Source organism: Hypanus sabinus, chromosome 11, assembly GCF_030144855.1.
Source record: "Hypanus sabinus isolate sHypSab1 chromosome 11, sHypSab1.hap1, whole genome shotgun sequence".
Taxonomy (NCBI): domain Eukaryota; kingdom Metazoa; phylum Chordata; class Chondrichthyes; order Myliobatiformes; family Dasyatidae; genus Hypanus; species Hypanus sabinus.
Genome location: NC_082716.1, coordinates 63,184,655 through 63,195,807, shown reverse-complemented (window position 1 = coordinate 63,195,807; position 11,153 = coordinate 63,184,655). Strand labels below are relative to the sequence as shown.

The following is an 11,153-nucleotide window of genomic DNA, read 5'->3' as shown; positions in this document are numbered from 1 at the left end:
GGACTCTACGGAAAATCCTGGCAATTCTGGACAATGTTTCTCACCCTCTCAATGCCACCTTGGCTGAACAGAGGAGCACTTTTTGTAATAGACCAAGACAACTACAATGCTCCAAAGAGTGCTTATGAGGTCATGTTTACCCTCAGCCATTAGGCTCTAAAATTAGTCAACCTATAGCCCTGAAAGTGATGACTCCCTCTTGTTAGACTGTTTGAGGTAACTTTTTTTATAAATAAGTTATAAAATTTCTTTTGATATTTGTATATTTGTGCACTTGTAATGCTACTAATTTCCTTTGGGATCAATAAATTATCTACCTTTCTATCTATTAATCTCAGCAGTGCATGTATTGGAAATTGCATGTGCGCAGCCCTCTAAACAGAGAACTGGAGAAGTTATTCATGGTCTCCGCGCAAACATGCGAGTTTGCCGGACCGAAGACGAGGGATCGTTCAGCAGCTGACAGGCAGAGCCCCACCTCCCGCGGAGAGGAACTAGATTTCCAGCCGGTCAGCTGACACAATAGTCACCTGCCTGTCTTTGGCGACAGGGCCGGCGCGGGGGCTGTATATAAACCAGCCGTCGGAGCGCTCGCTGCTTAACAATGGAGGATCATTTGTCGGAGGTAAGAGAGTCCTGCTTTTTTTTGCGCTAGTACTGTAGCGCATGTGCGGTAGGCAGTTTAGAGTGAATCGGAAGTGTTTAAGTCTATTCCAGTTCATCACCTCCAAGTTAATGATGCATCAGAAAGCTGGGAGCCCGCCGTTTACAAGTGTTAGCATTTCAGAATTAACTGTTCTTTGATTCTAGTGATTACATTGCACTTTCCAGCTGCTCGATCACGGGACGTCTTTGCGGCGAGCCCGGATCCCGTGGTAGTATTCCGTCACTCCGTGCTTATGTTACTTACACTCTTAACTCTATTCTGCTCGTCTCAAACACCGATTCCCGATATAACATTTTGCATTGTTGTATAAAAGAAACAAGTCAAAACGTATATTCTGTGTCACTTGTTTACTTCCCGGTAAATGGCACTAGTGCAACAACAACTTACAGGTTTTGCAGAATGTTGATGATCGGAGGCTTTACTACATCCATTCTATTAGAAATAGTCTTTAATCCAATAAACTGCCTTCCATATTTTGTCTCAAGTTCATAATTTCAGAGCTGCGATTGAATTCTCCGGGAGAATTCGTCAGAGTTGTCTGATTCCGATCGATCTTCACGGGTTGTCTTGTTTCATCCCTTCCTTAATGTCTTTCATCATCTTTTCCTATAATTTGTTTATGGTATCCTCATCGGCACACCTTGCAACTGCGCCCTCAGTCGTACGTTGTATTGAGCAGCTGAGTTTTGAAGTTCTGAACGTTAAATCGATGTTTTCTCTTCAGGTGGCAATGTGCAAGGGCAGTCTTGGTGGTTTGGTAGCAGCAACCTTTACACCCATGACAAATGATAGGTAAGATCATCGTTCAAACTATATTGTTCATTAGTTCAACTCACAGCAAATTTATTTTCCTGAAATAAAATGTGTGTGTGTGTATATATATATATATATATTTTTTTTTTGTCTTGCAGTGAAATACATCTTTCTGTCATTGGTCAATATGTTGATTATCTGGTAAAGGTCCAAGGGGTTAGAAAGATTTTCGGTAAGTTTATCCTGGAACTCCAGGTACAAACTTACTACTTTTGTAATTTCTCTCCTCTGTTGCTGTCATCTCCCAAAATATTTTATTTTTCATCAAAAATCTGATGGTGAATAGGATGGTGCAAGGCCATCCGAAGAATAATTATAGATCAAATATACTGATATTTTAAGTGATGTTGTGTAGTCTTTCATGCGGTTTAGTGGAGAGAGAGCAATGTTTAAAAATACTTTGGAATCAAATTGAACTAAGACGAAGATCTAAACCATATGATACAGAACTGACAAATATAGGAACAGACCATTTGACCCACCATGTCTGTGTAGGAATGTTACCAATCTAACTAAACTCTGCTTCCTGCATGTGATTCATATCATTTTTCCTGCCTGTTCATGTTCGTTGTATCCGCTTCTTCCACCTCCCCTGACAGGAAGCCCAAGGCACATCTACCCCCTTCTGTTTTTTTTAAAAAAACGCTAAACAAACATTGCTTTGTACATCTCCTTTAATCTCTTCCACCCCGCCACACCATCTTAAATCTCTGCTCTTCTGTATTTGACAATTCCACCCTGGGGAAAAAGACAGACCACTATGTGCCTTCCATGAGTTTATGTACTTCTAAGTTTACCCCTCTCCCTCCACTCTCCCCAGAAAATAGTCTGGCTTTGTTTAAACTCTCCTTCATGTGTAGTAGTCTCTAATCCATGCAACATCATGGTGAACCTCTGGCACTATCTTCAAAGCCTCCATATCCTTTCTGTACTGTGATGACCGGACATGCATAGAATTCTTAACGTGACTGCTGCATATACATTTGCGACATCCCATCACGGATCCTTGTGGAACACCGCTGATTAGACTGCTAATCAGGGAAAGAAAAACACCCTCCTTCCTACCTTGTGTTGAGTACAAAAAAAATGTATGTTGTTGGTTTTTAGTATTGAATTTTCCAATTTCAGGTAACCAATACCCATAATCCCTTTCTCGCTTCCAGCAATCCACGTGGGTTCTCTTTCCTTTGTTCCCCCTTGTTAATCAGGTTCATTCCCTTCCCTCCCACCCCCCCCGCCTCCCAATACTCGCCCACCTCATTCATTTGGTTCTATCTATTGTATATCAGCCTCCTTCTCACTTAGATATCCTGGTTTATTCCCTCTACACCCTGTCCCAATGTGGGTCTCAACTCAAAGCAGTGACCATCTCTTGGCTTCCACAGATGCTGCTGAGCCTGCTGAGTTTCTGCAAATATTGTTTTTTAAGTATTTCGAAATGTAGGTTCTTCTACCTCAGTGGTACAGTATCTGCAGTTTCTCTCCTCATACCTGGGTAACTTCATTTGGGATGCAAGTAAATGTTCAACTAAATTTGCTGTAATTAATGTTCTGTAAAAGTAGTTGTATTCGTTGTAACCGTGTTTATCTATTATAATTATCTCCAGAATTGAATTTGTTTAAGAACTACGTGTGCCACAATGTTTTCTTACTGTTGCTTTCCAGTGAATGGAACAACTGGGGAGGGCATGTCACTTAGTGTTGAAGAAAGAAAATTGGTTGCTGAAGAATGGATTAAGCAAGGAAAGGGGAAGTGAGTAGTCATAGATGCTTCTCATTCTTAGATAATTCATCATGACCTTGTACAGTGGAAGGCATTTTTCTTTCAGAGCCACATTGTCATGAGTTATGCCTGTCCACTGTTTTGCCTCATATGCTCAATGTTCATGAAAGATGGGAATAGGAGAGTGGCAGTTAAACTTCCTGTTCCACATTTCCTAACACAAGTTGCTTAATAGCAAGAAGGGCAGGTATTCTCCATCCTTGCCCGATGTATCTAAGGTCATGTCAGGTGTTCAGCCATTACCCTTGACAATTTAAATTCTGAGCTGAATTCCATTCATGTCACAGATGCAACTTTCATTTAGATTATTATGAATGATTAAGAATCTTGTCATTTAAATTGTACTGCAGATCCCAGTCTTGGGCTTTGCTGCAAGAACAGCAGGTATGCTCCATGAGTTTGACGGTTGCATGTTGACAGCAAAGGAATCTTGTCACCATGACTTGAATGCACTAATAATTCTTAAATTCCAGTTGACCCAAGGAGTAGAGGACTTCATCTTTTTGATTTAATGAGTTGGAATATTAAATTACACAACACTATTTTTAAAGAAGTGTTCTTTCCTATGAAATGCCAATATATAAAGTATTTCCATTTATGGAGTCTTTCTCAATCTGGATGACCTTAACTGCTGAAGAGCATATGAAATAATTTTCAAAGGCAGGGATGCTGTAATTCAACAATGAAATATCACTCACCAAGCCCCGCAAATTGTAATTATCAGTTAACTTTGTCTGATGAATAAATATTTTCTAGAAGGATTTTATTACATTTCAAAATAACATTCTATGATCTTGTATAACTGCTTGTTTGCAGTTAAGACCTTGGCTGATTCTTACATTGAGGGTTGGGGAAGGTGCCTTGGAGTGTAGCGCCTCTTCAGTTCTGTCTTTTCTCTGTAGATAGTTTTAAAAGGGTCACTTTTAATTAGAATTTTTGCAGTTGTATAATTGTACTTTTTCTTATTACATTTGTTTTGGAGTTTTTGTAAGTTTCTGAGGATCATAAATGTAGTGTTCTCGCACAGGTGTAAAATAACTCTGAACTAAACAAGCATAAACCAGTCAATGAGGCGGTCCCAGTAAGATTAACCGTTTACTGTTTACTCTTCCACATTAAAGTATGATGAAAACGGTTAATAAAACAATACAAAATATATACAGTATTTGTTTACTTCTTGACATCATTTACATCATAAATACTTGCAAAAGTAAAACTACAACAACTATATTACATTAAAGTGCAATATACAGTCAGAATCTACCTACACCATCAACAGGCTTTAAATACACTTCAACACAAACTATCCACAACTCTTTAAATAACAAAAAACATAAACTTTATCAACCGTCATCACTTTTAACGGAATCAGCATTAACATTTTTAATTTAACATATCGATTATCTCATGAGCTTGTGGCGTTGCTTCTCTAATGTTTCTAGTGCGTAGGAAGAAAACTTTTCTGGCGCTTATCCTGCACACACATAAGCCCCCCTCCTTCCCGGTATTTTCCCACAAGACGCGGCGAAACCGCATGTGACGTCATCGCATGCCGTGATATATCACAGACAACGAATTTACTTTAAGCAACCTTTAACTAGAAAACGATAACAAACGAATTACTAAAGCGAAAATATAATAAACTAACCAAATGCCTTAAAGGCAACACAATAAATCAGCAGAAATATACACCACTAAGTCTGGTAAATTCCTAGCCAATCAGCTGAGGCGTTCCAAAGCCAAACAACATATTACAAAGATCCGGAAGGAGAACGGAGACTTTACATCGGATCATTTAGAAATTAATGACTCATTTAAAAATTTTTATTCTTGGCTTTATTCCTCTGAATCTCTGAATGACAATATCTTTGTTGATCAATTTTTACAGAATCTGAATATCCGCTCACTTTCATCTGACTTCAAAGCCAAACTCAATGCGCCTATGTCATTAGAAGAAATATCTACTGCAATTTCTGCACTGTCCTCAGGGAAATCTCCTGGACCTGATGGGTTCCCTGTAGAATTTTATAAATCATTCTCTTCTCTTGTTTCTCCTCAGTTACTTTCAGTATTATCTGACTCGTTTAATTACGTCAAACTGCCACCCTCTTTCAGTGAGGCATCTATTATTCTTCTTTTAAAAAAAGGGCAAAGACCCAACAGAGTGTTCCTCGTATAGGCCGATCTCTCTGCTCAATGTTGATGTAAAGATCTTAGCTAAAGTTTTGGCTCATAGATTAGGAACCGTCATTCCCTCCATTATCTCTGATGACCAAACAGGCTTTATTAAAAACCGTTCCCCTTTTTTTAACATTCGGCGTTTATTTAATATCTTATACTCACCTCCAACTGGGATTCCTGAATGTGTTATTTCCCTCTATGTGGAGAAAGCATTTGATCGTATAGAGTGGAACTACCTTTTTGCAGTTTTAGAAAAATTTGACCTTGGCCAAAGTTTCATCTCTTGGATCCAATTGCTGTACCTGTGTCCTACTGCCTCTGTTTCAGAAATCCGAAGTATTTAATCTCAAACGTGGTACCTGCCAGGGATGCCCCTTAAGTCCCTTTCTCTTTGATTTGGCTATGGAACCTTTGGCGATAGCATTTTGAAACTGCCCTGAATTGACTGGGATTTGGAGAGGGGGTGTTGAGCATAAAGTTTCTCTCTATGCTGATGACTTATTACTCTTTCTCTCAAATCCGTCTACATCCTTACCTCTAATGTTTTCACTTCTTGACCAGTTTAGCCAGATCTCTGGCTATAAACTTAATTTACATAAGAGTGAACTTCTCCCAATTAATAAAGAAGCACAAGAACTAACATCTCATGATCTCCCTTTTAAAGTAGTCCATAATCAATTTACTTATCTTGGAATTACAGTCACAAGGAAGTTTAAAGATCTCTTTCGTGAAAACTTTGCCAACCTTTCATATGCTATAAAACAGAGTCTGGTACAATGGTCATCTCTATCTATGTCTTTGGTAGGTCGTATTAATGTTGTTAAAATGTATGTTCTCCCCAAATTTTTATACCTATTTCAATCTATCCCAATTTTTATTCCTAAATCTTTTTTTGATTCCTTAGACTCTATTATTTTGTCATATCTGTGGCAGAATAAGCGCTCTAGAATTAATAAAATCCATCTCCAAAAATCTAAAAAAGAGGGTGGCATGGCTTTACCTAACTTTCATTTATATTATTGGGCAGCTAATATACGTTGTGCTACCTTCTGGTCTTTCTTCCATGGCCAACCCGAATGCCCTAACTGGGTGGTGATGGAGCTGAGCTCCACCAAAGAATTATCTATCTCTGCACTTCTTGGCTCTGCACTCCCGAGTAGTCTGCCCAGATCAATAGCTAATCCTCTTGTTAGACACTCTTTGCGTATATGGGCTCAGATCAGGAAATGCTATGGTTTCCAGGGGTTTTCCATTTCCAGCCCTATTGCTGATAATCACCTTTTTTTTTTACCTACTACATACGATTCAGCATTCCAAGTTTGGTATAGGAAGGGCATTGGACATTTTGAAGATCTTTTCATTGATAATCGCTTCGCTTCTTTTCAGCAGCTCTCTGTTAAGTTCAATCTGCCCAATGCTCATTTTTTCAGATATCTCCAAATCTGACACTTTGTTGCTCCTTTAATTCCTAATTTCCCTGAAATGCCTGCGAAAAATGCTATGGACCTATTTCTTTCCATGAATCCACTAGGTAAAGGCTTAATATCAATCATCCGAGATAAACTAGCGGCCTTACGATGGATAAAATCAAAATGGCCTGGGAGCAGGATTTAAATATCTCCTTATCTGAGGAGAGCTGGGATTCAGTTCTCAAATCGGTTAACTCAACCTCTCTTTGTGCTCGCCACTGCCTTTCACAGTTTAAGATTGTTCATAGAGCCCATATGTCTAAATCTAAACTATCTCGATTCTACCCTAGCGTTAGTCCACTCTGTGATAAATGCAAGAGGGGCGTGGCCTCTCTCATCCATATGTACTGGTTCTGTCCTAGCTTGGAGAAATTCTGGAAAGATGTCTTCACTACGTTATCGTGTATTCTGAATCAGCACCTAGAACCAAACCCCTTAATTGCTCTGTTCGGTTTTTGGGGCAAGACAGATTTATGTCTGGGTCCGACCAAATGCTGAATATTATCCTTTGCCTCTCTTCTGGCTAGACGCTTGATCCTCCTCAGATGGAGAGATGCTGCCCCGCCCACTCATGCTCAATGGCTTAACGACATCATGGCCTGTTTGGACCTCGAAAAAATTCATTATTCAGTTCTCAATTCGGATCTAAAGTTCCATAAGGTCTGGGGACCTTTTATCGAGTACTTTCATAACCTTCCTCTTGACTAGGGTTTTTTTTTCTTTTCGGTCCCTTGCTTTCAGCTCCCTTTTTTTTTCTGGTAGAAGGCATTATTATCCCCTGTTGCTGAGTGTATTCACAGTCTGGGAGCTTGGCTGTCCTGACTTATACTCTCTATATTGTGTTGTGGTTGGTCTGGAGTTGCTGTTGTTTTTTCTTGTGTTGTGGGGCTTGGGGAGGACACTAAGCTTACTTGTCTTTAATTTAGGTGCTTTTTTTTTTGCTAAATTCTCTTCCTTTGTAACATATTGTTATTGTATGCTTAATTTTGCACTGTTTTAATGTTCCTCATTGGGATTTGGGGTTTTTAATTTGTAAAATGTTTTGAAAAACTAATTAAAAAAATTTAAAAAAAAAAGAAATGTACACCACTCGTATCCACAACTTTTATCTCCTGGTATATTCTTGAGATTACTGCTACAATGAAATGATCAACTTCAGTTCGGAGGGCACAGTGGGCCCAGCGATAGGATTGCCTAAAAATATTTTGTTGAAGTGGAGAACGCAGAATATAGAACAGTACAAACCCTTTGGCCCAGTATGCTGTGCTGACTTGTGGCCTAGTCTAAAATCAAACTCAATGTCCCCTCCTACATAGTGCTCCATTTTCCTATCATTCATGTGCTTGTCTTGGTTTCTTGAAATTCTAATCTATCTGCCTCTACCACCACCCTTGTCAGGGCGTCCCAACACTCTGTAAAGACTTTGACTTCCAGGCTTCAGAATTTGTCTCCATGCATTCTCAACAGATTATAGAACTTAATGATTCCTGACTGGATAAATTAGAATAAACCTTTGCATCCCTGCTGTATCTCACTATTCATCAGCCAGCAAGAGGAGGTGATTCCAAGGACATGCTTATTCTCATTAACGTTTGGCCCATCATTCAATTTTTAACTCTGTTTGCATGAGTGTTTACAATTCTGATCATCCGAAAATGCTAAGTAAATGAGAGATTTTTTTGGCTTTTGTCTTGAAATGCCCCCCCCCCCCCCCAATCACAAGTCATTATTTAGCCAATTTCAATTACTCCCCATGATGTCAGAAAGGATTGAGTGCAGTGGAAATAGAAACAGTTGTGTATCAGGACAACATTTCCATTTGTAGACTTGTTTCAGAATGAGCTGCACCTGTATCCAAGCTTATCCCATCATGTATAAACCTTGAATATTGTCCAGTGTTACATGTTTACAAAAGCCAGACAAACCAAAACCAATTAATCAACAGCTAAATTATTTTCAGTCCTTAGCAGAACAATAGAATGTGTCATCAACAGTGATATTAAATTGTACTTGCCAATTACTTGATCACCTTTGCCTAGCATGTAGATTACAAGATTAACTCCAAGGTTCCTGGTCTAATAATCAATCCAAGGCCTAAATTCCAGAGATGAGCTCTGGATGTCAAGCCATCACCTGACAGTTGAGCATAGACTCTGAGGGGAAAATGCTGTTTGATCATTTTTATCAAGCAATATTGTTATGGATGCTGAGGATCAATAATCTCAGGTTCAGTGTTTTTTTTGGGCCTGTGTCTTGGGATCAATTATTTTCAGCTGTTTAAACAATGCATTCTATTGTGTAATGAGTGATGGACAGACCTGATGGACAATGGGGTGCAGAGTTAACCATTACCACCCACCCCCATGAGAACTACGAACTATTGCTGTTGCTACGCTGCTCATGAGGGAGAGATAAAGCCCAGACAAGAACATCTGCAACAGATAAGAGGGGGAGAGAGACTGTTGATTGACTGTATTATGACTCTTCCTGGATTATTTACCTTCTACTACAAGGACTGTACTTTGCTTGTTAATATTCCTCAGGAGATAGCAGGAGTGGCCTGATTTGATGGACACGGTCATTCAGAGTTGATGGATAGCTGAGACCCCGTGAGTGGGGATAAAAGACAGGTCTGGAGAGACGCCCTTCAGACACACCAGTGGACACTGACTGAGTGTTGGGAACCCACAGAAAGGTGGGGGTTTCGGAGACTGAACCAGGAGATCTGTCAGTTAAACTCAGTGTTATAGCAGGGCCGGTGGGGACTCGTATAAGTGTCCACTCAGGCCAGAGTGACGAGTCCACCACAGAAGAACGGTCTAGCTGAAGAACAGAGGGGTCATAACTGAATGACCACAACGATACGACGGATTAAGAAAGCCACAGAAAGGTTTGCCTGCCGCAACTGTTGCTGTTACATTTCACTCGCTCTCTCTCCAACGATTTCAATACAACAACCATAACCACCTCAGCATTTATGAACTGAACTCTATACTTTCCTATGACAATTCATTTACCCCTAGACATCGATAGAGCTTGTTTATTATTGATTATTATTATTCCTACACTTTTAGGTTTATCACTGCTAACTTGTTTTATATGTATATTTGCATTTTTGATATTGTATTGTGTAGTTTACTAATAAACACCTTTAGTTTGGTACCACCAGACTCCAACGGATTCTTCTTTCTTTGCTGGTCAGACACCCAGTTACGTGGTGCATAACAATTGTAAGATCAGTAATGAGCATGTTCAAAAATGATTGCATTATCAATTCCTTTTGCAACTCCTGAGCATATGAAGCGGCCAAAATGTAGACAACAGGTGTGTTGGTAAACAGTTTGCCCACAGAAGTTCCTGGTAATTTTCTGGTTTGCCATCTGTAAAATATTTTGCAGTTGTTCATCCGTGAGAGATGTTGACAGCATTTCCTAAACTTAACCTCTCTCATCAAGAGTAAGAAAGGCATCAAGTGCAGAACAGTACTACCTTTCTCAATACCGGAGCAAGTCAGATGTTGGGTATCTTGCAACAAATCAGGAGTGTAATGGATTGCTGTTAATTTATCTTGATGTATGCAGCTCTGGTAATTCTGAAGAAGCCTGCATGATTGTTGAAGTGTTACTGTCTGTAAAGTGTATTACTGTTGTTCACCGCAGGGACTTCCCAAACTATTGCTGTTTAAGTATAATAAAGACATCAAGCTCAGGAGAGCATTATTGACTGCAGGTTTTCTCTGAAATTCAATACTTTATGTCATTGAAGTACATCAACATTCCTTTATGATTACCAGATCTAAATCCATGAACTGCTTTTCACTGAAGCTGCTGCAGTGATTTCACTTTAACCAGTTTGGGTGGCATAATAGCATAACAATTAGTTTAATGCTTGCCAGAACCAGTGATCAAAAGATCAAAGTTGAACAGCTGCCACAGTTTATTATATTCTCTCTTTGACCACAATGGTTTCCTCTGGGTGGACCAGATTCCTCTCACATTGGGTAGGATTGGCAAATTGGGCATGCTATGTAGGTGCTGGAAACATGCTGGCTCGTAAAATGATTGTGCAAGCAACATATTTCACTGCATTTTCTTTGATGTGCGGTACAATTGACAAAGTTTGTCTTGATTAATTTGGGCTTGAGTGATGAATACAGGACTTGGCAACGACTCTTATCCTCGTTCAGGACGAGGATGTGGTTGCCAAGTTTTAGTTAAATTTTGATTTCTGTCCACGGTTT

The 11,153-nt window shown here is 39.5% G+C and overlaps 1 protein-coding gene across 8 annotated transcripts in view; it reads left to right on the top strand.

Annotated features, from left to right (window-relative positions):
* Positions 1-473: 473 nt before the first annotated feature.
* Positions 474-11,153, top strand: part of npl (N-acetylneuraminate pyruvate lyase (dihydrodipicolinate synthase)) — a 38,353-nt gene continuing 27,673 nt past the window's right edge. For 4 of the 8 annotated variants that reach the window (XR_009514778.1, XM_059984496.1, XM_059984490.1 and 1 more), the window contains exons 1-4: positions 703-774; positions 1,392-1,459; positions 1,579-1,652; positions 3,146-3,233. Coding sequence is in view for 7 of the 8 variants with exons in the window: in XM_059984496.1 (XP_059840479.1) it covers positions 736-774; positions 1,392-1,459; positions 1,579-1,652; positions 3,146-3,233 (269 nt within the window). In the remaining variant the exon portion in view is untranslated. Of the gene's footprint in view, positions 626-702; positions 876-1,391; positions 1,460-1,578; positions 1,653-3,145; positions 3,234-5,151; positions 10,194-11,153 lie in introns of those variants that run through there. The other 4 variants (XM_059984491.1, XM_059984492.1, XM_059984493.1 and 1 more) reach the window with 4 other exon arrangements.